This window comes from Haemorhous mexicanus, chromosome 1, assembly GCF_027477595.1.
Source record: "Haemorhous mexicanus isolate bHaeMex1 chromosome 1, bHaeMex1.pri, whole genome shotgun sequence".
Classification (NCBI taxonomy): Eukaryota; Metazoa; Chordata; class Aves; order Passeriformes; family Fringillidae; genus Haemorhous; species Haemorhous mexicanus.
Window position 1 is genome coordinate 114,646,175 of NC_082341.1, and position 26,392 is coordinate 114,672,566.

The 26,392-nt window shown below is 37.4% G+C and overlaps 3 protein-coding genes across 3 annotated transcripts in view; 2 read left to right on the forward strand and 1 right to left on the reverse strand.

Moving 5' to 3' along the window:
• The first annotated feature begins 4,482 nt into the window (after positions 1-4,482).
• On the forward strand, positions 4,483-12,362 carry LOC132330997 (transthyretin). Its single transcript, XM_059853948.1, has 4 exons — positions 4,483-4,598; positions 5,351-5,490; positions 10,043-10,178; positions 12,100-12,362. The coding sequence occupies exons 1-4, from the start codon at positions 4,530-4,532 to the stop codon at positions 12,205-12,207; spliced, it is 453 nt and encodes a 150-aa protein (XP_059709931.1). The 5' UTR covers positions 4,483-4,529; the 3' UTR covers positions 12,208-12,362.
• Positions 12,363-14,330: 1,968 nt separating this feature from the next.
• On the forward strand, positions 14,331-20,774 carry LOC132334090 (transthyretin-like). Its single transcript, XM_059859828.1, has 4 exons — positions 14,331-14,467; positions 16,115-16,245; positions 18,807-18,942; positions 20,624-20,774. The coding sequence occupies exons 1-4, from the start codon at positions 14,399-14,401 to the stop codon at positions 20,729-20,731; spliced, it is 444 nt and encodes a 147-aa protein (XP_059715811.1). The 5' UTR covers positions 14,331-14,398; the 3' UTR covers positions 20,732-20,774.
• A 338-nt stretch (positions 20,775-21,112) lies between these two features.
• Positions 21,113-26,392, reverse strand: part of B4GALT6 (beta-1,4-galactosyltransferase 6) — a 31,476-nt gene continuing 26,196 nt past the window's right edge. The window contains exon 9 of the mRNA XM_059859814.1: positions 21,113-25,529. Within this exon, the coding sequence (XP_059715797.1) occupies positions 25,382-25,529 (148 nt within the window). The 3' untranslated portion in view covers positions 21,113-25,381. The remainder of the gene's footprint in view (positions 25,530-26,392) is intronic.

Sequence of the window (26,392 nt, forward strand, 5' to 3'; positions counted from 1 at the left end):
TCACTTGTCTAGACTGATAGATTAGTATGTAGACATGAATAAATATTAAAGTTGAATAACGGAAGTTTGTTTTTGAGAGATCACAAGACCTATAGGGGTAGCTAATGAAGAAGTAATGATCAGTGCCCAGTGACCTTGGAGTTTAAATGCTTCAGAGCCTGCTGAGATGAGCAGGTGAATTCATACATTACAAATGCCCTAAAGCAAGAATCATCTATTTATATGTCTCTTTGTTTGGACTTTGAGCTATGTCCCAGGATGCTCCTCAAACACAACCTTGGAAATTATAAAAAACCCTGTGATTTTATACCTCAAGACCAAACCAACCCATCTGTCTTCAAAATTGTTTGCTAACAGTATCCACCTCCTCACTTTTGAAGTAACTGGTTTTGATTTAAGATACAAAATAAGGATGTTTTCCTTATTTTTCTGCATAGGATCAGTAGTGTTTCCTTGCTTCCAAATAACTGGGCAGTGTTAGTCCTGTGAAAATCTGTTAATAACCATTAAAACTCAAAATACAGACATACTCCTCAGCAAAAATTAAAATGAAAAAGGCTGCTAAACATGCAAACACCACACATACCTGGAATGCCACAATTTTTAATACCATTCTTTACAGATTGAAATTCAAGCTCAAACATGAACCTCCCTGAGCACATTTATTAATTAGAAAAGCATTATCTCTGGCTTTGCAGAGAGGGGGAATGTTATATAATTAGCAAATAGTAAAAGCACCAGATTTCTCAGTGGCTTCAAGCAGTTGCTGCATTGAGCACTCTCCTTAAGTGCCAGAGCTCTGCCACAGCAACTGAGCTGGCAGACACCTGAAGTAAAAACTCACAAAGGTCTTGACTCTTTTTTCACCTAGAAAATTTATGTGAACTCCTTTGAGAGGTAAATCTCAGGTCTTTTCCTGTAAGTCTCTATGGAATATTAGTCCAGAGAAGTGAAAAAAAGGTGTCACATTCATAATATAGGTCTCTATATTATAGAAAGGATTTTTTCAGAGCCCAGGAATTCATTAATTCTTCAAACAGGGAGTTTGGGAATTCTATCCAGATTACTGAATGGCTTACCATCTATCAGGCCCCTTCATTCCAATGTCACAGGAGAAGCTTACAGGTTCTTATGGTCAAAGTCAGGTATTCCAGCCTGTCTGAGCATTTTGCTATGTAGAAGCAGTTGGCTTTCTAAATAAAGTCAAATAGAAGGGAATGCTGCAGAGAATAAGGAGATTATCTGTGTAAAACAAGCCTAAGTGTGTGAGACTACATAGAAGAGAGAGAAAAATACCATAGCATAGTGGGAAAAATCCTTGACATAAACAAGAGTATTAGCCATAGGACATGTTTGCTCTTGACCTGAGCACTGTAATGCTTCCAAGCAGGGAACACACTTTCATTAGAAATAGGCATTAATCCTAATTCTTCTGAGATGAACTTCAATTGATTTGGGATTCAGATAAGCCTCAAAGCATTCACATATTTGAAGATTATCTAAATTTTTCCATAACTGGTGGTCTCACACTTGTTGGCTTCCATAAAGCTGAGGTTACTGGGTACACCAGGGACTCTTGGCTGTTCTCTTCTCCAGCACCCTAATAACCCTGTATGCTGGGTGAGCCCCCCGTCTTCTGGGTTTCACAAGTCCCCTGGATCCCAGATGCTTGCACTATATAGCCTCACACTATCTCTGTTTTAGCTATGTTACCCTGCAGCTTCTTCCACGCCAGGATTCCTAAATATCTCTTTCTGTTGAGTTTTCAGTAACTCAGTTTACCCTTTTTTTACAAAAGGGCATTTATGCTTCTGCTCTGTGTTAAGGCTCGGTGTTGCACCACTTTTCCTGGGGCATGTATCCTGCTAGCAGTCTCTGGGAGCTGCCCTCTCTCCAGCTCTTCATGTCAGCTTCCCTCCTCCTTCAGAAGGCCTAGAGTTTCCCAGCCCCACTTACATTTCAGAGCTCGGCCTCTTTTCATTTCACCTTCTCCTATTTTGTATCTGGGATAAGCTATTCAGTATATAAGTTTCAGAATCCCGTTGGACAGAAAATGTTTAAGAACATTTAACAACAGACAGACAACAGTCAGTCAGCACCTTCTGGATTCTCAGCAGTTATCCATCCTCTTTCTTCTTTTCCCTCCCACAATCATGTTTTGGCTCTCTACCAAGGGAGACCCATCCTTCTCCAGCAGCTGATCCAAATCCCTGATTCTACACATGCATTTCATGGAAAATACTACCACATTGTGGTACCAAGTTGAGGCTGACAACGGAAGGGGGAAGATCACCTAGCATTGCTTTCACTAGGCTATAGTAATTTTAAATTGGTTTGCATGGATTTTAATAGAATTCTCTATAAATTCTGGATGCTTCATGGTCAGAGTTGAGATGTAGTAGATACTCTTTTTTTGCCTTCTCACTGAGTCCACCTGTATCTTAGAACTTATAGAAATGATCTAGTTGTGTGCAAAATGTGTGAATAGACCGTCACAACCACACAAAGTCTAATTTTCCACTCAAACTGGTGTCCCTGCTAGTAGTCAAAGAATCCCTGTCTGGGTTATGCATGGGATGTTGAGAGTTGAAAACAAAAACAGCACATGAAGGACAAGGAATAAAAATCATATTGGGGTTAGAATTTTTCATGCTCATTATTCACTCGAAGAAGCAGCTGCCAAAAGGTCAATCAATGTTATAAAAGAGGAAAGCAAAATAATATGGACAGCTGAAATGTACTATCCCTGTAGACCTGATTTTTCAGAAACTGCTACTTTGCAGGAAAACCTAGAAAAAAAAATCATTATTGCTTAAGTAATTTTCCCATAGGAGAACAATTTCTCATGCAGACAAGTGCCAATATAATTAACTCCTTAGCATTATCTTCTTGCAGAACAGCTGACAGCAAAACACAGGACAGCCTACTTGCCCTAGAATACAGATAATTTCTCTCCCAGACATACAAAGCTTCATTGCTTCAGAGAAATATTGACAAATAACGAGAACAAAATTATGAGGTAATATGTTGTTGCACAGATCTGGGAGCAGCATTTAACTTTCCAAGATCTGAATACAACCCCAAGCATTAGATTGCAGCATGGTTTGCTACTGCTGGGCACCTTGCACTGACTTTTACGTGCAGGCAAAGTGTGTGTAGAATGTTACCTACGTATCAGACTGCTGTGCTGTAAGGACAAAGGGCACTTTGATCCCAGTGCAGGAGATTACTGTATTATAGATTTTTTCTCAAAAATCAACTTTGCCTAGAGACAAAAACTGCCTAAAGCAGCCTGAAGGCATGAAAGTCTCTGGAGAATACCATCCGTGATTTCTCTCTAAGACTTCCTTCATAATCTTATTCAAGAAAACTGCTTTTTTGTTAGAATACTGTGAAATGAGTGCCAGCTCCTGAAATGTGTAGATTCAGGGTTGTTTAGGATGTGGGGAAAAGGAACTGCAAAACAGGGCAGTTTCTTTGTCTCTCAACTAGCACAAGGTACAGTATGGACAGTTTATGTGATGGACCTGAACAAAATCAGCTCAATACCATGCCAACTCCCCCAGATGACTTCTCCCAGCTTAGGCTGAGGCTGAGTCCACCCCTGAAAAACCTCAGAAATGTATATTTGTACATTTGTAGAAATGTACAAACATACATGTAACAATAACATTCCCAGCATAATAAAAGTTTGGCAACTGGAACCTTAGCCAGATGTTAACAAAAGCTACCAGCCTTTGCTGGCTGCCCTGGCTCTTTCTGGGGTACATGGTGCAAGAGAGGACTCGTTTCATTTTTCTGAGACCTTTAGCTTCCCAGAGGGACAGCTCCCTACAAGTCTTTTCCAAGTGACTAAGAGGAGACCTCGGTGTCTACCTAAAGGTTGGCTGAGATGAATAATTGGAAGCTTGTGGTGGGTGACAGATTGTGTCAGATCCCATCTAAGTTGTGCCTCAAAACAGAGACATTGCTCCTTTCCAACAAGCAGGGAGACTGATTGGGAATCCAGCACTGCTTGAGCCAGACTATGAACAAACTCCATCACCCGTGTCCTGAGTCTGCATCCATATGTGGGATCTGATCCTCAGAAAGCACTGAATATACTGAGAAGAAACATGGGGCAGGTGCAGGGAAAGCATTGGGGCATTATCATGCCCAACCTGAGGGCAAGATAAAGAAATTCTCCTAGAACTAGTTGGATTTCTGGGCAAACAAAGGTCATTTGTGTTATTTTGTGGAGGGCTTTCTATGAGTGTAATCTCCCCAGGCAAGGGTCATGTTTGTGTCCGTTACTTATTTTCTTTTCTCTAGTGATCCTGCAGTCCTTCCATTGACTTCAATGGCAGTGCCATGAAGCAATGGACTGACTCTAGGATTGGGCTATTTACTAAGCAAATAATCAGAATCAGCAGTTTTGGAGTCATATGGGCACCCAATAAGCAGCCTGTCTTGTTGTTGGATTGGCTATAAAACCCCAAATCCCCTCAGCTCCTGGCTGCTGGCACCAAGGCTCACTAACAGCAAGCAGAATGGCCTTTCAGTCTGTGCTCTTTGTTTTCTTAGCTGGACTGGTATTTTTCTCTGAAGCTGCACCACTGGTGAGTTTCTTTGTTTTCAAACTCAATCATTACAAGAATGATAATCTAAATTTTCTAGATGACTAGCATCCTCCTCATCCATGAAATTCTGTAACCATTGGATTGTCAGAATGCTATTTCTGGGGGGTTTTTATAGTATTCTTCAGAATTCTTAAAACTTTTTTCTTTTCTTGTAATTTACCCACCTATTTTAAGGTATTATGGAAGGGTCAGGGATCTAGGTGGAGTGACTTCTTTTTTTGCTTTGTTTCTATCTGTTCATGACTCACATCCCATATCCACAATAAAGAGGCAGCTTCATCAAACAAGTGCTTCTCCAAAGCACTAAAAAATATTTTTGAGGTATGACTAAGGGTTCCTTATAATGTAATGAAGTCTAAGAGAGGATATCATATGTATTTCTTTGTTGGTTTCCCTAGATAACATACTTTGTCTGCACGTATAAGAATTTGCTATTTTCATGTTTGTGATCATATTATAAAGGTATAACATTATACCATTTTCCTAGAGCCGTTTAGAGCAACTCTAAATATTGATCAAGCAATCTGTGTGTGTGTAATAAAGTATCAGTATAAAGCTCTAAGATATTCTGCCTAAGAAATAGATGTTTGGAAATTAGCTTTGAATAGCATTGGCAGAGATTGCTTTTAAGAGAATGGTAATTCTGCAATTAGAATCTATCTTTTCTTTGGGAGAAGGTTTTTGCAGGCTTGGTGAACAGTTCCTATACAACTTCTCCTCCTTTCCCCAAGGTCTCCCATGGCTCCGTTGATTCCAAATGCCCTCTTATGGTGAAAGTGCTGGATGCAGTCAGAGGGAGCCCTGCATCCGATGTAAATGTTAAAGTTTTTAAACAGGCTGAAGATGGAACCTGGCAGGACTTTGCTGTTGGGTAAGTTGTGTGGTCTTCTGGAGCCATTTTCGAGGTGCCTTGGGCAAGCAATTGAGGAGTTAAAGGAATGGAGCTCTGATCAAAACAGAAATATGTTTTCTGATGCATGTGCCACACTACCAGTGTTCACAGCACATGAATTCTGATCTCAAATCTGTTAGATTTAAGTGGAACTTATCTGCGACTGAAATGTTAATTGCAAAAATATGTTCAGATGCTCATCTTATTTTTGCAAAGGACTAGTTTTGATGTTTATTTTTTCTCCTAGCTTCAGTATAATCTCCCCTTTCTCTAGAAAGAAAAAAAAAAGCCTATTTACCAGCATTTTGTAGGTAATCCAGACTAACCTGTCTTCATATGCAATGGATATAGAGCTTTATTTGCAGCAGTCACATACAAAATCCTCTCTGTAAGCTTTGTCTGCACACATGTAAATAATGATTACATTATTCATCTTCTGCTGTGTATCAAATGTGCTGGTTGGAAGAAATTCCTTGACCAGAAAGTTTTTGACAGTACTATTGTAACACAACACAGAAGCAAAATCTCAGCAGTTTGAGGCCATTTCTCTAGCTCTGAATGTTTTTTTCTAGAATGACAGATCAATACCAATAGATACCTAGCATCCTTACAAATACCTTAGGATATCACAGAGGGTCAGACAATAATCCCTTCAGTCTGTGACAAGTGTACGAGTAACAGACGAACATAGATCACTAAAATTCAAGTAGCTGAGCTATTTAGACATTTAACTTGCATTGCAAAAATTTGTTGAATCAGATTTTTAAATAACTCAAGAGAAGTTTCCAGTAGCAGAAGAATATTCAAGCACAGAATGATAAGCACAAGAATGAACAGGAGTCAACTGTACATTTAACTGTTTTTTACTAGGATTTTTATAGCCTGATTTACACATAAACAGCAGGGGAAAAAAATAAAGAAAACCCCAGAGAAGACTGTAAGGAGAGATAACTTTCTTTCCATCTGAATGGTTTCTTCTTATATAATGAAAACTAAAAAATGTTTTTCCCCATTGAAAAATAGCAAGAAAGCTTACAAGACTGAAAAAAACAAACTCCACTCCCAAGTGCTGAGTGTTAACCTAGGAACAAATGACTCCTAAAATGGATTTATATACTTTAATGAACAGAGAAACTCCAAGAAAAGTGACACATTTTTTTCAAGGAAAGCAGAGACAAGGATAACATCTTATCCCTAGTGAGCATTCCTTTCATTGTTAGAAAACCAAATTATTTCAAATGTTTCATCAAGTACTTTTTAACAGCTAATACAAAATACAATTTACAGAAGAATAGGAGAAATGTCATGTCACTATTAAATGCCCTCACTTCTGGGGCATAACAGTGTTTTCTTGTTCAGTTTGCAACTGTGCTCTCAACAAGCCCATGGAGACAATTCCTGTAGTTCTTAGGCAGCTTCTGCTGACACTTTAGGTTAGTACACTCAAGAAAATCTAATCACATCTTCTTAAACAAAAATTGAGAAGATTAACCCTAGGCAAGTGAGAACCATTTTGCTGGGGGATGGCAGTGAAGGAATATTAAATCACAACTTTTTTTGCAAGTAAAGGTTTTGACATTTTTCCTGACTTGCATCACAACCAAGGCTGCTTTCAGTGATACCATTGACTCTAGGTGATGACAGTTGTTTGAACCAAGTTTTAATATGCAATTACAATTTTATTCTTTTGGGGAAGCCAGAATATCCCTGTGTTGAAGCAGCTGAAAATATGAACAGATCCAGGAACACAATCTGTAAATACTCCCATCAGGTGAATAACATTTTGAAGTTACAATACCTAGCAGATACATGTAGGCAAGTTACATTTTGTACAAATGTCTGTTGTAGTTATTTTTTTACCATTTTGTTTTCTTATGTTTACTTTGCAAGCACACTTCATGGAATTAAGCAAATGTACTTAGCAACTGATGAATTTGAGAAATGGTGTTTAAGGGGCAGTAAGGGAGTTAGAACAGTAGGAGCTGACTTTATTAAGATGCTTATTTCAAAATGACTCTAGCTAAAAATATGCAAGAAGAGATAACTTGAGCTAAGACATACTGGGGAAGGGTTTCGGGCACAGAACATGTGATTTGGATTCCATATGAGCTCTTCCCATCACTAGCTTTGATCTTCTCACTCCTCACAAGTTTATGGAAAACTAGGACCTATCATGTGGTTCAAGAGTCACAGTCAGCGAACACACAGTTTTCATGTGACCTAGGTTACAAGTCATGAAAGAAAAGACTTCTGTGTATTTTGAAGTGGTTCCCCAACCCTTTTTTTTTTTTTTTTTACTCCAAAATAAGAGCTAGTGTTCCTGAGATATTTCCTCATCTGTCTGCATCTGAGAGCACAGTTTATCTCAGTGCAGTATGTCCTAAGAGCTCATAAACATCATTGTAGAGACAGTGTAGATTTAACCTGGTCACAATATACAACTAAGGTCCAGGCAGTCAAAAAGAAGCTCAGGACCACAGTATGGGCTGGCACCATAATAACTTTACTTGAAAGGCACAGCTTTTTAATTTAGCTGTCCATCTTACAGCAGATGCTGGCAGTCCACATCCTGTTAAGAATAAGGAACAATGTTATATTTAGTGCCCCACTCAGACAGAAATACAAGTGCTGTTCAGAAGCAATCACAGCATTTTGCTACCAGTGCTGAATGCTGAGCATCCCTGCCTTGTGCTAATCCCCTCCAGGCTCTGAATCACACACTGTCCTGTTGGCTGTCAGTGCAGCAGTAATGCTGAAGGGCTTCTTTGTGACACCAGTTGCATTGAATGGCTACCACTTAATAATTAAAATAAAGAAAGTGCCATTAACTTCTGGTAGTGGGCATGCCTTTTCAAGTGAGCTCTTGTTTCCAGTTTCCCAGCTGTTCTGGATGGTTAACATCTGACACTGTGGAGCAGCACCCCTTAGGGAAAGCACCATTCCAGCTCCATCCACACTTTTCTCAAACGAAAACTAATTTGTTTTTCTGAACAAAGATTTTGAGGAAAATCTTTGTTCATTTTTCCTTTTAGTTGCTTGTCTAGACTACCCAGATTACAGGCAGAAGTACATGGATTGCTAACGTCTGCAGGATCTCAGTAATTCTGTTTCACAGCTTTAAGGACACTCACAAATAAATTCTTTCTCTTTTTATTAAAGCAATATAGATCAAACCAACAATTTCTAATTAAACTAAAAGAAAACAGATGCATACACTTTCAAACTGACTGTGATACTTGTTTCAAATAGGATTTTGATTCCCTGCAGGTTCAGTCTGCCCTGGATACACTTGGTTACACTCATATTGGGCCAGTGAGATTTTGTCAGTCTTGACAAATAAGAAAAATGAAAATTACCATGGGATTTTCAATCCTGCTACCTCTTAATTTAAGCAAAAATGCTGTCATTCAGTCTTTTTTTATTTACCACCATTAACCAAAGATTGCAACTAAGGTGAAGGAGGAGAAAGAGACAGGGAAAGAAAAGACCAATAGCACAACTGATCCTGTCCCGTATAAGCAGCATGTCGCTGCTTTCTCCACTTCCTCTCCACCTCCTCAAGTTTGTTTTCTGCCTAGACAGTTACTCCTTGCCATAAGACAGGAAAGTTCCACTAGTTTTCCCAGTCAAGGCTTTCTTCATTTTTCCTTCAACTAAATCATGTGGTTATGAAGTGCTATAAATATCAAATAAATATTTTCAGCAGAAAAAGGCCCCAACAAAAACAAACAAATACAAAAGGTTAAAAAATCAGAAACTAAGTAAAAGGAGAGAAAAGAGATAAATGGGGTTAGGATCTAAGCATGTAAATATTTAAACAGCTGTCATACAAAGCTTGAAAAGCCTCCTTTTCAAACAAATAGGGTGCAGTGCCAGCTATACTTCCTTCTTGCTACTGGAGTTTCTCTGTCCACAGTTTTTTGTTCTGAGCTGAGCGCATAAGCTCTGAGCTGGAATTCCTATTGCTCATTTATATGGTACCCAGTGGAAAAGGCCCCTGCTCTCTGACCAAGGCATTGTAATTCAAATTATTAAAATCTTATGATGCTAAATTACTTTATCAAGACATTGTCACTAAGGGTCACATAAAATCACATAAGTGTATAGGAATAAACTCCAGAGCCTCAGTGGTAATAACTGGAAAACAAAATAATTTTCCAATAAAATTTCCTCTTCCCTCCTTAGTTTTATTTTGAGATTTGGCATCTTGCCTGTCATCATGACATTCCTTCTCCTAAGACAGTAACCTTTGGTTCCAGAGGACATTGGGTACAAGTTAAACATGATACTAAAAGAGGGACCTCAAACCAGCCAGCTTTGATTTGTGATGTATATGGCTGAGTTGGTAGCAAGGACAGACTCTGCTATGTTTGGAAACATACACTACATAGAGGGAAGGAATTATTTCAGATTATTAGGCTGCTCAATGTAGAATTTGGCACCTCTGTTATTTAATATTCCACACTGACTGTCTCTGTTTAGCGTCTAAATGATAGTATAAAATATTTATATAGATATTTAATCATTACAGGAAAACCACAGAGTATGGGGAGATTCATGATCTCACGACAGAAGAACAGTTTGTAGAGGGAAGGTACATGGTGAAGTTTGAAACCAGCTCCTACTGGAAGGCGCTTGGGCTTTCTGCATTCCATGAGTACGCTGATGTGAGTAGTGGCAAATATCCTTGACAACCAGTACACACTGATAACCAGTACACACTGATAACCAGTACACACTCCCAGTGTAGTGGCATCACCCGGAAAGAGCAAACACAGCCCTTTAATATTGAAGGAGCAGCAACCCTCAGTGAAGTGGTTCACTGCCACATAGACCTGGGCAAATGGAGGCAGTAAATATCCAGCTAAGCCACACGAAGGAGCCAACTTCCCTGCAAATGCTGACACAGCTCTTCCAAAGTGTAGTTGTGCCCATTCACCCACTCATGCCTGCAGGGAATCTTGCTTGAAAAGAACTACATTATTCAATAGTAGACAGTGCTCATAAAAACAAACAAGAAAAAAAAAAAAAGACAAAAAGAAACCATACTGCTTTTGCTGATGTTGAAGGAATGGAGAGATTTGGACACCCTAATTTATAGGAAATAAGCTATGCTTAAATGAGAGGTATTTGCCCCATATCAGTCACATGAAAATCCCTGAATTCTAATATGACATGTAATTACAGGAAAAAAACTATTCTTTCTGGTGTGCCTTTTTTAAATGATGTTCAGTACCAAAATTTACAACTTAAAAAAAAAAAAAAAAAAAAAGGTATAAAAAAAGTAAAGACATAACCATAGTGGGAAAGGAAAAGCTGACTATTTCGCTGATACTTAAATTTCACAAGGAGGCCAGAAATGTGATCATGTCGTGTCTCTCCATTTGCAGTCCTACACTGATTTATTGTATAAATATTCTAATACTATTGTGTAAATATTCTACTACATTTACTTAGCACATCCAAAATCTGTTTAAATTCTTCAGGCTAAATCTGTCATTAAAGTTAAGTTTCCGCAATTTAAGTAGTCTGGAACAGCTACAGGTGTTGTTGTAGAACATTTCAAACAAGTTCATGGAGCTCTAGTGGAAGACTAAAAAATGACTGAGTCCCAGGTCCATAAAGTCTGAGGTGCAGTTTGGGTGATTTAGGTAAAAAAAACCCACCAAATTATTACCTAACCATTTGCATGTTTGAAAGTTGTAAGGGGTACACCTCAGAAGGTGCTTAAAAGTGCCTGACTGAGATTGTTCCAGCTAGGCTGAAGAAGCTTTTCCTTGACATAATAGCCTAGAGGCCAACAAGCTAGCCTGGGAAGTGGGAAGAGTTCAGGGACTGACTGTGTACAGGGTAACTGAAGCCTACAGTCCTCACGGCCCAGCAGCTTAGAATTTGGTCATAGGAGAGATCTCTCTAGTCCACTTATAGAAAATGCCTCATGATTTAGAAAATAGATCAAATAGTGGGCTAAAGAAAGCTGGAATTTAACTCACGTGACAATACTTTCCTGGGAATTGTGTGTCCCAAGTCCCTTTGGACTAATTAGAAGAGCAACAGATTTGAATTGTCTTAAAGCAAGGGTCTCTCCTTGTTCTGGCAAGTCTAGCCACTCAGTTCTTAATGCAAAAACTGACCCATCACCAATGATCTTAAAAACAGGAGGGGGCACTGAAGTACAGAAAATAGCTTTGGGCTCCAGCTGCCTGCCTTGTTTGGCCACGTCACACAGGGGTTGTATTTAAATTCCCTGGGTGGAATTTCATTCCTGTCTTTCTTACTGGTCATTTGAGATACCTCCCCCTTACCCTCCTATTCCACATCACAAAGCAATTTGCCTGGCTCAGGTGCAAGTATTTCCATCCACCTTCACCACAGCTGAGGCTCTCTGCGGACCTCAGCCCAAATCTCACAAACCTCTCGTCCTTGACAATCCCAAAGTAACGGGAAGCATTACCCTTCAGAAGGGTAAAAACATTGAACAGAACCAGCAAAGTGCTCTGCAGATGAAGTGGGGTGTGCTGCTTAGTTGTTAATGAGCTGCTTTGGCTGTATGCTGTCCATGATGACCACGAGTTTTCCCTTTTCCAGGTGGTGTTCACTGCTAACGACTCCGGTCACCGCCACTACACCATCGCCGCTCTCCTCAGCCCTTTCTCCTACTCAACCACTGCTGTTGTCACTGATCCCCAGGAATAAACATGTACTGTCTTTTCACACTTTCCTCCACTAGAACTATCATAGGCTTTTAGGAGGAAGGTTTTTCCTATTGCTAATGCATAACTTTTTGCTACATTAGTTGGTTTTTTTCCATTTTGTAACCTGGCAAACTTCAGACAAGTCAATAAAATATTACTTCTTTAAAACAATTTTTAATCAATTAGTGGATTTTTATTGTTTTCTAAAGTATTATGATTTAAATTAAAGTGCAAAGGACATCTGAAAAACACGTATGGGATGACACTTGATTTAGTTTTGCTATCTTCCTCCACTGCCTTAAAGAAGCCTCACCAAATACATTTGCTCAAAACAGGAAATCCATATAGTTCTGTTACCTTAAAAAAATCACCAAATAAGTGTACTCAAAATAAGAAAGTCATCTGTGCTAGTCCAAGTTTACACACAGAAAATATGGTCCCACTCTCAATCAGGTCACAGGGTGAATAGGTGAAATTCTGAATGCCTAGTAGCAGAACAAACAATGCAGAAACCATTGAATTAAGTATGACCAGAGAGCTGAAAGAGTTAAAACCTGTGTACCTTTACTTAAAACTTCAGATAAACCTCAACACATTGATGTCTCAAGAGGAAAGTTGGCTGCTCAATCAATCTAGTTAGTACTGAAGAAATTTCAATTAGCACTTTTTTAATGTCTTTGATATTAAAGCAATTATTTGACATAACACATCTGGCTACCCTATATAGGTGCATCCCAGTTAAATCCCTAATAAGTCGAATCTGTAGCCATAGTTAAAAAGAAGTCCAAAAAGAGAAGCATCATCTTAATAGTCTCTTCATATTTTTAGAAATAGGAAAAGGTAAGCTGTAGAGTGACTGTGATTCAAATGAAGTTGCTGATAAACTGACTAAAGGCTTTGAGGGCTTTAGCAGTGGTTTCTGCATTGTATTTAAAATATCCTGAAGCAGAGGAATTGGTTCTAACTGGATTACATAAACTACAGAGAAAGAAACTGAAATCATGCCAGCCAGAAACCTGCAGCACTCATTTGCCGCTGACCTTGGAGTTTATACCCAGAGCCTGCTGGGATGACGGCACAGCACGCGAATTCGCAAGTTACAAAAGCTTGCCTTTAACATTCCACTGGTTACTTTTTCAGGGATTTCTAGATGCTACCATAGTTACACAACTCTTGTAAGCAATGCAAACAGTTACAAAACAGCACCCATCATAAAGTATGAAGATTTCATGGGATCCTGCTATTTCTGGAGCTTGAAAATGGTAGGTTTCATTTGAAGTGTTATGCTAAGCCCACAAAAAAGGACTTAAATTTGCTCATATAGATACACTCGGGAGAAAAATCAAAGGGAAAAAAACTACAACTACTCTGCTTGTAGTCATCCATCTGATGAGAGGATAAACCTAGTAAAAGAGTCTGTGTACATGTGTCTGAGCAAAGATCAGAAAGACAAAGTTGAATTTCAAGAAGCCACATTTCCCTCAATAGAACCAGATGCTTCTGGTAGGAGTAGACTTGCAGTTATATGGGGAAAGTCCTGAGCTTGTACTGAATCTAAAGGACAAGAAACAACTTTAAATACTGTTAAATGTGCTTCAGAAGTTGGTGTGTAGGTATCTTGATGCCATGCTGAAAACCAAAAGTAATATATTTTTCTTCCTAGTGAAAGTGTAAGGTAAAGAAGTAGCCCACAGATGATCCACCTACATTTTATTAGAGGTGGGGAGGAGAGCAACACAGAGAGAAATCTCTTAATATATCAGCATGGCTGACTCAGTTAAGCCAAGCCATAACCACAGAGAATTTCTCACTGAAATTGCTGAGTTGACATAAAATTTGTGTTTCTGTCAGGTATATACAGCAATTATTCCTCAATACAGCATTATTCCTCAATAAAAAGGGAAAAATACAAAATAGACATTTCTTCGAAGAAAATTGGCGCGGTAGTTGAACTAGGCAATGTTCACAATGTTTCCACAGACAAGGATAGAAAAGACTTATTTTCACAGGCAAGGTTCATGTTTGTATGGGTTACTTATTTTCTCATTGTTTACTAAGTAAATAGTATGAATCTACATGCTGAAAGTCATAGGGGTTTTCTGATAAGTAGCTTCATTTCAGAGGCCTTGATATAAAATCACAGCTCCCACCATTTTCTGCTTACTGACACAGACTTCCTAGTGGTAGGCAAAATGGCTTTTCATTCTGCATTTCTCGTTTTCTTAGCTGGCCTGGCACTTTGCTCTGAAGCTGCACCGTTGGTAAGTGTCTAAGGACTGAAGTCCTTCTACTGATGTAGTCCCAATTATTTTATTTTGTTGTTTTTTCATTATTATTTTGATTTTACAATATGCACTGACTGTAGTTCTCTGCTATTACTCTTTTCTTGTCCTTCTTTCTCCTTCTCTAGTGATTAGTGAGAGGACTTTACAGGTAGAGAAGTAGCATTTGTCATTTACGCAGCAACTACATGAAAAACAACATGTTAAACAAGAAAGGAAAAGCTATCTTATTCACTAGACAAACAACCTTGAGCACTCATAACATGATGAACAAGCTGTGTCATGAGGAATTTCATCTCCTGTTGCAAAATCCATTTCTAGAGAAAGGCCTTCTCTAGACTTCTGCCTTACTGCTCTACCCAGTACAGCTTAATCCCTTGTAAGTAAAGAGCAGAGCTAAAGTCAGGATTCTTCTTCCAGAGGGCTCATTTATCCCAGGAAAGCAAGCTAAAGATTCAGAGGCTTCAGCCTGAAATTCTACAACAGCCTTGTCTCTCTCTCTCCTCAACTACTCATTTTTCCTCTCAACTCTGATCCTTGGGAAAATAGTACCTGACTAAGGCTGTTGAGGAATTAGGGCCCCATTGAACTCCCAGGGTGCAATAGTCAGGAAATCAGCAGTGGCAGTGCAGCCCTTCTTGCCAAGGCCTGGCGAGTAACACCAGTGAGGAGCCACTGCATTCCAGAAAGGGATCTTGGGGAATTGGGCATACAGGCAGTGTAGATACATGCTGATACACTGGTATGATACTAGACAGGGTTCCTGGCCTGTGGAACATCCCAGATTGTAAGAGGGCATGAAAGAGAGGGCTCTTAATTTTTAACCATCTACATCACAATTAATTTTACAATGATTAAATGGATATCAGTGACTGCTATTTTGAGATCATCCCTGATTAGCACCTTCTACAAAGCTCTATTTTCTCACTCTTAATCTGCAGAATTGGGTGGGGTCAAAGCACTGATTCAATTCTATTTTTGAAAAGGTAAAACATCAGGCCATAATCACTACTTGTGATGGATGTATTGGGATGAAACTGTAGCCATTCAGTATTGGAAGGAAAGTTTTCCTCTCCTGTCCTTGTGTAGCTGCCAGGCTTGACTAATCTGATTCAATGTGGTGCTTATCATGTTTACAGCAGAACTGCAACTCTGTGGCAACAGAGATAGCTCTGTGGAACCAGGTATCAGAGGCTCTCAAATGCAGAAAGCTGTGCTCAAATTGCCAGTCCAAAACACAGGGGAAGAGTTGGCAGATATTTAAACATTCCTACTGCCTTTGAGGATGTAATTATTTCCTGTTGAGGCCACAATTTAGTTGCAACTTTATGCTGGAGATGATGTGTACTAAGCCATGCCAAAGAAGAAAGAGAAATGTGGTCTCACACCTGCAGTGCCTCCTTGGTGTACATGGCTACATGACCAACAGCTCCTGCAATCTTCCTTCCTGGCTCTATCATATCCAGCCCCCTGAAAGCTTCAGATTCTGTTTCCTCAGTACACAGCAATATTCTCATGGAAAATGTGGTCTCTACTGTAGATCTGAAGAATAATATTCCTTACTGTTTTATGATGCAATGTCACTTACCCTTCTTGCCACACAAAAATTCTCTCTTCCTATTGCAGGACCCTCCTGATGCCAAGCATCCTCTTTCTGTAAAAGTCGTGGATTCCGTCCGAGGAAGTCCAGCTTCAAATGTTGCAGTTAAATTATATAAAGGAGCTGCAGATGGATCTTGGGAACTGTTAAATTCACAGTAGGTCACACTAAAATAATGAGTGAAAGATGGGAAAGGCAATGGGAAGAGGCCAAATAGTTGAAAGAGCAGTTCCATATTCTCTAAAGTGAGATGTCTGTTTTGCTCAGAGGAAAGATAACACACAATTGAATTAACTTGCTGCAGACTCTCTTCTAAATGTACTGCAGTTTCAACTACAAAAATGGGTTTGTAGTGCTTTATAAATCTTATGAACACAAAAAAGTATTTTTAACTGTCCTTTAATTCAGTCATCACTTCTCTTTAATTTCGTTGCAAAGGTCTACATTACCTTTAAGTACCCAGAAATGAACTGCTGCATTGTTACCAGAAGTATCAGATAGACTCTTACATTTTGAAACCAAAACTCTGGTTTAGAATCACACCTTTATTGGCCAGTTCCATCTTTCTAAATGGATTTTCATTTCTTACAACACCATAGTTTTAAAAAGAAAATTATTTGAACTATACCACATCATATTTGATAGCCTTCTTTACCTCAAGATAAAGGACTTAGCCAAAAGGAGAAACTTTGGGGATAAATCTTTCTCACCTTCTCCCCCACAGAGAAGCAATCATGCCTCAAATAATAAAAAAGAATCTCCAGATATATAAATATTGCCAAGTCTTTTGAAACAATATAATTGTAGAATTTAAGATGCAGATGACTTTTTTAATTGCCCTCTATTTTAGTAAATATTAACACTTAAAAAATTAAAAGCAATTTTTATTTAAAGTATAGCCTGAAATTAAATCACAAAAATTCTTAGGGGATACACAGAATGAGTATCCTTTATTCACCAAGCAATATTCCACTTCCACAATAAGCTGCTCATGATAGTTGCAAAGTTTCCCCTGAGACCTTTCCAGGTATGCTAACAGTCTGTTACACCTTTAAAAAATAGTGAGAAAGGGCTCTCAAGGGCTAAAGCTGGCATAGCACATGAACTTCAACAGTGGAATCCCAGACTCAGATGCATTTCTATGAATTTCTGCAGAAACTGCTCAAATGCTTCTTTGGTGTCACGGAGCAGTGGGCTGGCACAAGCAACACTGCTCTCATGTGTCCTTGAAAAATATAGGTACAGTGAAGGCTACACATACTTGTATAGTGTGGGGAAAACAATCTATTCATGTTGTCCTGCTTAAATTGCCTCACTCCCTCAAGGGAGAAGACAATTTCACACGTATTCTATCACTGTAAACGCGTGAAATTTTCCAGTTAGAGTGTTCAGCTCACTTATCTTCATTTCTGAGCTTAGAGACTCTATATAAAGATACTCATAACAGCTGGATGTTGATTGAAGTCTCAAAAACACATTTAACATTTGAAACAAGGAGTAAAGTAACCTCAAGATAAGGTAAGCAAAAGTCATGCTAATACTAAATCGATCTCTCCCACCTTGATAATTTGTAAATAATTGAATGCTAGCAAGACATTCTGTAACAAAATCAAAGACTTTGTTCTCAATCAAAGATGCATTTGATATTATCTAAAAATGCCTATTGGAGAAGTGACTAGTTATCTAGCAACGATCAGTCTATGACAAAAAAAAGCTTCTCTTAACTGACTACGGAGCATCTTCTAAGGTATAAATGGTATTCTATACTTTCTTTTCTAAGCTACATGAAAAAACAAATCTTAAGTATTGCACTGCACAACGACATTATTTTTCTCTGCATGCAATTTGAATAAAATATGTTCTGAAAAAATTTGGCAGCTAGAACAAAAGACAGTGGTCTTTACATACCAAAATCAGGCACTGGCAGCTCTGTTATTTGTGAATAATCTACTTAATAAAAAACGTCCTAGCATTACAAAACTTATTTCACAGTAAGGTACTTCAAAAAAGGAACATGTCTGAGAGACAGCATTCAATATTGCCTCTGGACTCCTAGATGGGCTGGTCTTCAAAGATGTATGGTATAATACCATTACTAGGGCTTTAGATAACACTGATAGTATCTTCAAATCAAACAAAACTGCCTGTTTGTTGAGGCCAATACAAACCACAAGGAATTCCATGAGGCTTCACTGCTAGCTGATCTATGGTCATTTCAAATAGCAGAACTGAAATTTCTAATAGCCAACTGTGAACAATATTTATACTGATAAAACAACTCAATGCATTTAAATAAGAAAGAAAACCATGGAAAAATCAGGACATTGACCCTACTTAGCTGCACAGTGAGTGCATCATGGAGCTTCCACGTTGCTTACAGCAGTGGTGAAGTTTTCCTTCTGAGTGGGTTCATTTAATTGAACTCCAAGACTCTGCCAAGAGTCTATGAACAATAATGCCAGTTTTTGGCTCTCCCCCAAACCATGTAGAGTTAATGAGATGGCAGGCAGCCATCTGCTGTGGTCACTGTGGAAGTAGCAAATGCCAAGAAAAGCTCTGAGGCATCCATAATACAGATGGACAGAAGCCATTCCAGATCAATAGAAGTATTCATCCTATTACTTAAGCCACACACCACTCAAGTTCAATTGCCAAAAACTGCATCTTTCTCAGGCTTTTAACCAAACTATAAACGTGTGTTCTTCTACCATTACACAGACAAACCAATGAAAAAGGAGGTCTCCCAGAGCTTACAACGAAAGAACAATTTGTAGCAGGGTTATACAAGCTTGAGCTTGATACAGCCTCTTACTGGAAGAGTCTGGGCTTGAATCCCTTCCACCAACACGCTGATGTGAGTATTCCTTTTTTCGTCTACTTCAGTTGTAAAGAATAAAGATACTTAATATGTGTGGACTTCAGTTACTAACTGCAAATGCTGAACTTTATTTTCAGTTTAAAATATTTTCACATTAACACTTTAAATCCACAGTCTCAAAGTGATGTAGGAACACAGCCATGACAGAACCTAGTTACTAGCTTCCCCACAAGTCTCAAAGCTCCTCAATGCATTATTAATGGAGAGGTTTTCATTCCTTCTACCTCTACTTAAGCCCATAATTGTTTTTGTGATTTTTCTAAGTGTTTGAGGGACAACAAGTGGAGTACTATGTGAAGTCCCCTGGGAAAAGCATTGATCTGTCTTTTGGAGACAACATTTTCATAGCTACAAAGTTCATAATTTAGATTTTTAAAGAAACTAAAGTATGTACTATGTTCTGGATGCTTGGAGCCCCAGCCTACAGCAGAAAAAAAAAGGTGCAAGATGCCTCTTTAATTTGCCTGGGGCAAATAAACTGGTTAGAAGACAGTGTTCCAAACCAGGTACTGCTGAGGGATTTGGGGACTGTCTCCTTCCCCTCAACAGCATTAGTGCTTTCCTATGACCTTTCAGTAGCAGCAGCTCTGTGTTAGTTGTTTTTTGGACTGTGATAGATCTGCTTAGCTGTTCCTTGTCTCCGTGAAGAAAAGGTGGCTAATGCTTGGATTAAATTCTCTCTCTTCTAAGAAATGAAAGATGACATTCTTATACTAGACAATAATGAAGGTTAGAAGGCTAGATAGCCTTGCCTTCTGTGGGAACTGAAATAAAAAAGGGAAGAAGAAAGATTTACAGCATGTAAGTGAATTGATTGTATATCAAGATAATGGTTGACTGGAAATTAATTTAATCTACAGTGCCTCCTTTCTTAAAAATAATCCTCAGTAGGGAACATATTTTGCTCACTTCACTGGTTGTTTCATATGCATCTTTTTATTAATGTTGAAAGGAGCACAAGCCGTGCATCATAGAAGGCTATTAAACTGTCTATTTTAAAAGCTGACACCTCTCATCTCACAACTCAAAATAATGTATTATGTGGAGTGAGAAATCAAAGGACAGGATGTGCTGGTCAGGGAGATGTTAATAGGACTGTGGTAAATCATTCATATGTAAGGTTATTATCATGCTGTGGCCAGATAACTAATACAGTCTTTCTCTAACTACTAGATTTTGAATCAGAACTAAAGAAACTCATTGTTTTATACTCTGGTTTAATGATAGCTAGTGCAGCACTGTTTAATTCTGTTCCTTGAAGTACAGAACATGGTAAGAGCAACAAAAGCATTCCAACACTTGAAAGAATGAGCAAATGAGCTAGCTTTTTTTTTTTTTTTAAATAAAGAAAATCAATGGGGTTCATAGACGACCTTCATAAGGAAACAAGAAAAAAAGTCTTGTTGTTATTTATGAGTACCAACAAGGAAATGCCAATTTCGGTAATAAATAAATTGAATAAAGTCTTAAATAATGTGACAATTATACTTTTAATAAAGGGTATTTAACCAGCAGAAAAACTGTGTGTTACAAGCAGTCACATTTCAGAGTGAGAATACTTCTGAAGTTTCATGTGAAGTTACGTGCAATGATCACAATGACCATCTAGGCTTTTACCTATTCTCATTTTGTCTCATATTTGGTTTTTTTTTTCCAGGTGGTGTTCACAGCTAATGATGCTGGTAATCGGCGTTACAAGATTGCTGTTGTCCTCAGTCCCTTCTCTTACTCAACCACAGCAGTAGTTAGTGAGCCAGTGGAATAAAAGCTGACATTAAGCATGAAAATAAATAAATGATAAGAACTTAATATCTGAATGTAGCAACAGCTTTAGATTTCATAGTAAATCCCTAACAGTAAGTTTTTTATTCACTTTGTTAACCTTAGGAAGAAAGTGTATTGACTTTGTTTTCAAACACTCTTCTGGATAAAAGTATTCTGCATTTCTGTATTGTCAGTATTGCCCTTCTGAATAAAAGTTAAGGATTTGAAAAAACTTCAGGAAAAAATTTATTGAAATCCCATTATGGGGACTCTGAGAATAAACCAGTCTTCCATGAAGTTGATAAACTAAACTTCTTCTTGCAAAGGAATTGAACAAAACACATCTGTGAAAGGTGTCTCATGAAAAGCAAGACAGAAAATACAGTCCACCACTACCATCTCCTATGTTTTATTAATGAAGCCCATAACAGATGAAATCACATGACATTACTCACTCAGGGCCTCACATAATTATCAAGATAAACTCACCTCTCAATTCTGATTTTGGAGACATAGAAGTGAAAGCAGGTAAAGCTGAGAGCATAGTAGAACAACATTTAAAGATGCTAAGCAGGCTGCAGATTCTTAAAATGTCTTCTTTCCTGTTTTCCAATATATCATAACTTGTGACATTTTCAAGGACAGACCAGAAGCCTGTGTTTCAGAAAAGTATATCACTCAAATATGCTGGAAGAAACTTGTTCATGTATTTGCCGAAAATTCTGCAAATATTTTCCCAAGTTAAAGTACTCCCCAGAATTACTTGCATACCTCAAACCATCAGACATTTTCATAATAGCTGTAAAATGCAAACAAAAATTAGGATAACTGATGAATCCTGAGAAAATCAGGTTCCTATTTAATGCCAAGAAAAATATGGATTAATCCTTCTATTCCCATTATAGTAATTCCTAAATAGGGTAGAACCATTAGGGGATTCAACAGAAGAGCAACCCTGTCTTGGAAAAGTATGCAAAAAGGTTGAGTCACTTAGACTAATAAAACCCACAGCTGAAAGCCTATAAACACAAAGAAAGGGAAAACGCCCTGCTAGCCTGAGGCTTGATCTCATCACAGCCTAATCTGATGAATTTGGACAGGTGTGTCCTTTTTTTTTTTTTGCTGTTACTTTGGGGTATTGAGCACTAGAAAAACAAGCATTTTATCTAGAAACAAAACACAGGGTTAATGTCTTTTCCACAGAATCTCAGAATAAACAAACCAACACAATCTTTAGAACATTATATTTCATAAAAGACAATGATAAAAAAGTACAAACATTTCATGAACAACAAAAAACCCAAAACTATGATAGTACACAGGAAATTCCCAGCATTTGTTTCAGTGCATTTTTTCATTGAGCCTATCTTACATACCTCTACAAATAAAATAATCTTAAGTACACTTCCGCTTGCTGATATGCAATGGATCCTTTAATTTTTTTAAACAGCTGGCTCATTAGTAACCCACTATAGCAATTAGTAAGCATAAGAATAGAAAAATAGAGTGGCAAGACCCAAGAAAAAGGACATTTTGCACTTGCTTTTCAACACACTGCCTATTTGAAAAATTGACTTTATATTTTATATTCTCCTACTTAAATTTGAAGTATAGAAAATGGGCTTGAGAATATCTTAGCATATTAACCAGATTCTACTTTTAATATTTCTGTAATGTTTTTACTTGCTAATTTGCAAGACCTTCAGAATCTTGTAAAATACTTCCTTCTTCTTCTCCCTCCATGCTCACTCCTTGAAGACATCCCTTATTTGCCTTGTCAGCAATACAAAAGCCAATGTGATTGGCTTCTCTCTACATTTTACAAGAACCATGAAATTATCAAAAGGAATGTGCACAACTCTTAGTTCTGCATCGTATTTATTTTGTTTGAAGGCACTGTCTATGTTAAAATTCACTACAGAAGAGTACTGAGTTCAGACAGGTAGTATACAAACACTATTTTGATGTAATTTAAGATGGCAACTTCTAAAACTTCCCAACAAAGTGATAAAGTGTATTTAGAGAAGAGTGTTGTTCAACAATTCATAATTTAACATCCATCATTTTGGGGCACCAAAATGCAAAATTTTTATGAACTCAGCTATATGTCACAATCCATTCACATACTGGTTTAATTCACATTTTTCTAGGACCATACATGATCAGTCACTTAAAGCTGTAAAGTTATATTAGTTCAGCCACAGCATATGTGTAATATAGTATGTATATATGTAAGTATATATACATATATATGCATTAGATTTTTTTTAAATTGCACATAAATTTCACAGAATGCCTAAGAAAAGGGAACAAAAGCATGCTTCAGAAAACAGTACAGACCTACAATACCAAAGCATGTTTCATAACTGTAGGTGTGAAATTGTAGGTACGCCTGTACTGAAAACCAGAAATCACTTCAAAATTACATGAGGGATTTAAAAATTTATTCAACTGTTCTTAAAGAACTGTATTCGTCTGCTATGAAATAAGACTAATTTTATTTTGAAGATATAATTGTTCATACAGTGTATTATCTCGGCTTTCTCCATATGCTTCAGAATGTTCTATGCACCCAGTTATAGAAAAATCTATCAGGAGGTGAGCAAACCACTTAAGCATGCTTTTGAAGGATGTTTTCTTCACTTTATGCTTTTAGTTATTTTCATTGTATTACATCATTCCTAAAGCATGTTAGATTAACTGGTAGACATTAAGGTAATTCCTGTATGGTATTAAATATCCCTTACAATTGTTCTCAACTTAGAAATTAAATAATAAAATTTCTACTAAATATTTGGGATGCCTACAGCTAAGCTCATAATGTTACTGAAGGATGGCTAAGGGCAAAATTTGCTGCTGGGATGCCAAAGAAATAAAAGGTCTTTATGGCAAACAAACTTAAAATATAAAAAGCACCACACTATCTGTGGCAGTAATTTAAGAAACCAACATATAGGAATGACTTAAAGTTAGGAATCTTTGTCAACACTCTTACAGAACACTCTATGGATAAACAATCCTTATTATATATACTGCTTTCCATTCTTTATGGGAGCAGAAGTCAGTCTTTGGTTCCTAAAGAGCTGAGTAACTGTGACAAACAAAACAGTTTAGTATATCTTGGTCACTATATTCGCATTAACATAGAAAATAAATGACCTGGTCCTTTTCCTTTGTATTAACAAGGGATGTAAAAAAATATTAGTAAAGATAATAATGCTTAGCAGTGGGATACTTTTAGGTAGCATAACATTACAAGCAAAGAGAAAATAAGAAGATAAGAGGTTAGTTACTCATACATCTAACACCACAAAAATAGAGAAACAGACAGGACCAATCCTTAGCGGGACTGTGCAACCTCAATCTCATTGACAGTCATCGACTTGAGGATCCTCAGCGCATCATAGAAGCACTCAGCACTCTACCAGAATAGGCCCTTAAATAGCTATATTGAATAATATATTATGAGTGGAATTTTAAAAAGCACTTGAGATTGGCCTGATTTCTGTTCCGCTTATATCATCACCGTCCCCATCAGCAGAACAGCGCGACCAAGACCGTGCTTCTGAGAATCCCACACTGCAAGCATTTGAACTATCAGAATTATGTTTTAATATTCTCTTAAAAATCTAACTTTAATATTCTTCCAATGAAGACACATTTTTGGCTCTTCTGGTTTTGGAGGAATAAAAGTGCTGCTTACTAGAATTAAAAAAAAAAAAAAAAAAAAAGGAACAATACCAAAATACTGTATGCACCCAGACACATCGTTTTAGGCATTAAAATCCCTGACATTGACACTAGTGGCACACTTGGATACAGTTAAGAGTTCCTGTAGATCATAATATGCAACAACTGCAAGATTTTCTGTAATACACATGCAATATGCATATAAATACGATTCAGATGGCAGGCAGGGTATCATACAATTTTGCTGGCAATAAATAAAATCAAAAGCTTTCTTTCTAGCAGGTTCATATAAGAATTTGATTTTTCTAAATAGATATGCAGAAGGCCTAGAGCTCAAAACTAGTATAACAGTTTACAGTCATAGCTGGCCAACAATTAATATTTCCTTCATTTCACATAAGGTATAACCTTTTTATAAGCATACTTACATTTTACACTTGTTCTTTCATGCTAATAAAAACATTCCTATAGAATTCAAACAAGAACACACTCAAATACATACTGAAGCATAAAATATTGAACAATTGAAAAGCAATGTACACACATTAATTTACATCACATATTTACAAAACACATTTTAAAAAGAAACAAAAGCATTCATTTAAATATGAGGAGAGGCAGTTTAGTATAAAAAATTCCTGGAAGAGGCCTCTGTCCATTCTTCCAGAGAAGCTACAAGTCTGTTTCTGCAGTTTATATAGTTGAGTAGTTAAGATAGAGAATGTGAAGAATGAAGGCTTGAACAGTAGTCTCATGCTGTAAACATCTGAGTGGTAGCTGCTGGCTTTTCTTTCAGATCAAAACACATGGTACATACAACCACCTCTCATCCCAAATATGCATCATCAGTTGGTCAAAAAACTAATTCTAAGCTGTTGGTTTTGTTTTGTTTTACAGTGTTTATCAGTAGCTTCCAGTGTTAAAAGTTTATTCTGGTAGGATTCTTGTCATTCCACTTCCATCAATAGTCTCTAACAGGAGCGAGTTCTGGTAGGAGATTAACAGTTATATTTTTATACAATCTACTGACAAGTATTTTAGGAGTATATACTAAATTGTTCAACCCATCAATATACTGACGTTCTCTGGAATACCTCAGAAGTTTGTATCTGCAGAAGGAGTTGGAAGAAGAAAAATGAGAAACATTTGCAAGAAACAATTCAGTTGATGTTAGACATGGTGTTAGACTGTCAATGACTGTGACAGTCATTTAATTTTCAAGTATACCTTAAATTCTGAAACTACTTTCCAGATCCTTGAAATTACCAAATAACCTACCTTAGGTTTAAAAACAAGCTTTTAAAGATTTTTAATACAATTAGATTTTATGGTCACATATACAAGTTAACATTAGGACTAAATAACAAAGGAAGCATTCAATACGTAAGTTTCTTACGGTCTGAAACTAAACAGATTTTTAAAAATTCTTCAATTTCTTCATGTTCTTTTGCTATAAAATTCAACTAAGGAGTTCAGGGAAGATTTAGGAATCTTCACTATTCTTTATTATACATTTAAATGTCTGAAATTATTTTTATTTCACTCTTGAGACTCCTGCATTTGCAAACATCTAAATTTGAGGTGATTAAAAAAAAGTTCTCCTCCCCCTGGTTATCCATATATACATTTTCATTTCCTATAACTGATTTACTCATCTCTACTGTGCATGTCTATAATTTTATTCATAAGTCAAAACTATGAATAAAAGAGAAAAAATATATTCCCAGAAAAAGATGACAGAATTGAGCAGTATTTCTAGTTACCTGAAAACACTTATCATAAACCCTTTATTTTGTGTTTCACCGTCTAAATTTTATGTGTAGTTTAACTGCTGCATTCTATTCCATTCCAGGGCCGCCAGAACCTACTGGCCAGTTTAAGCATTTTGTATCTTTGTAGCAAACGGAACCCCAAAACAAAAGGTTTAAATCAACATATGAAGGAAATAAGAAGACCTGTATCTCAAAAAATA

Bases quoted from the DNA above. Each gene is read 5' to 3' on its own strand.
- LOC132330997 (XM_059853948.1), top strand. From the start codon at position 4,530: ATGGCCTTTCAGTCTGTGCTCTTTGTTTTCTTAGCTGGACTGGTATTT. The intron at 5,491-10,042 runs GTAAGTTGTGTG...TAATCATTACAG, and splicing joins TGGCAGGACTTTGCTGTTGG to GAAAACCACAGAGTATGGGG. The intron at 10,179-12,099 runs GTGAGTAGTGGC...TCCCTTTTCCAG, and splicing joins CATTCCATGAGTACGCTGAT to GTGGTGTTCACTGCTAACGA.
- LOC132334090 (XM_059859828.1), top strand. From the start codon at position 14,399: ATGGCTTTTCATTCTGCATTTCTCGTTTTCTTAGCTGGCCTGGCACTT. The intron at 16,246-18,806 runs GTAGGTCACACT...ACCATTACACAG, and splicing joins TGGGAACTGTTAAATTCACA to ACAAACCAATGAAAAAGGAG. The intron at 18,943-20,623 runs GTGAGTATTCCT...TTTTTTTTCCAG, and splicing joins CCTTCCACCAACACGCTGAT to GTGGTGTTCACAGCTAATGA.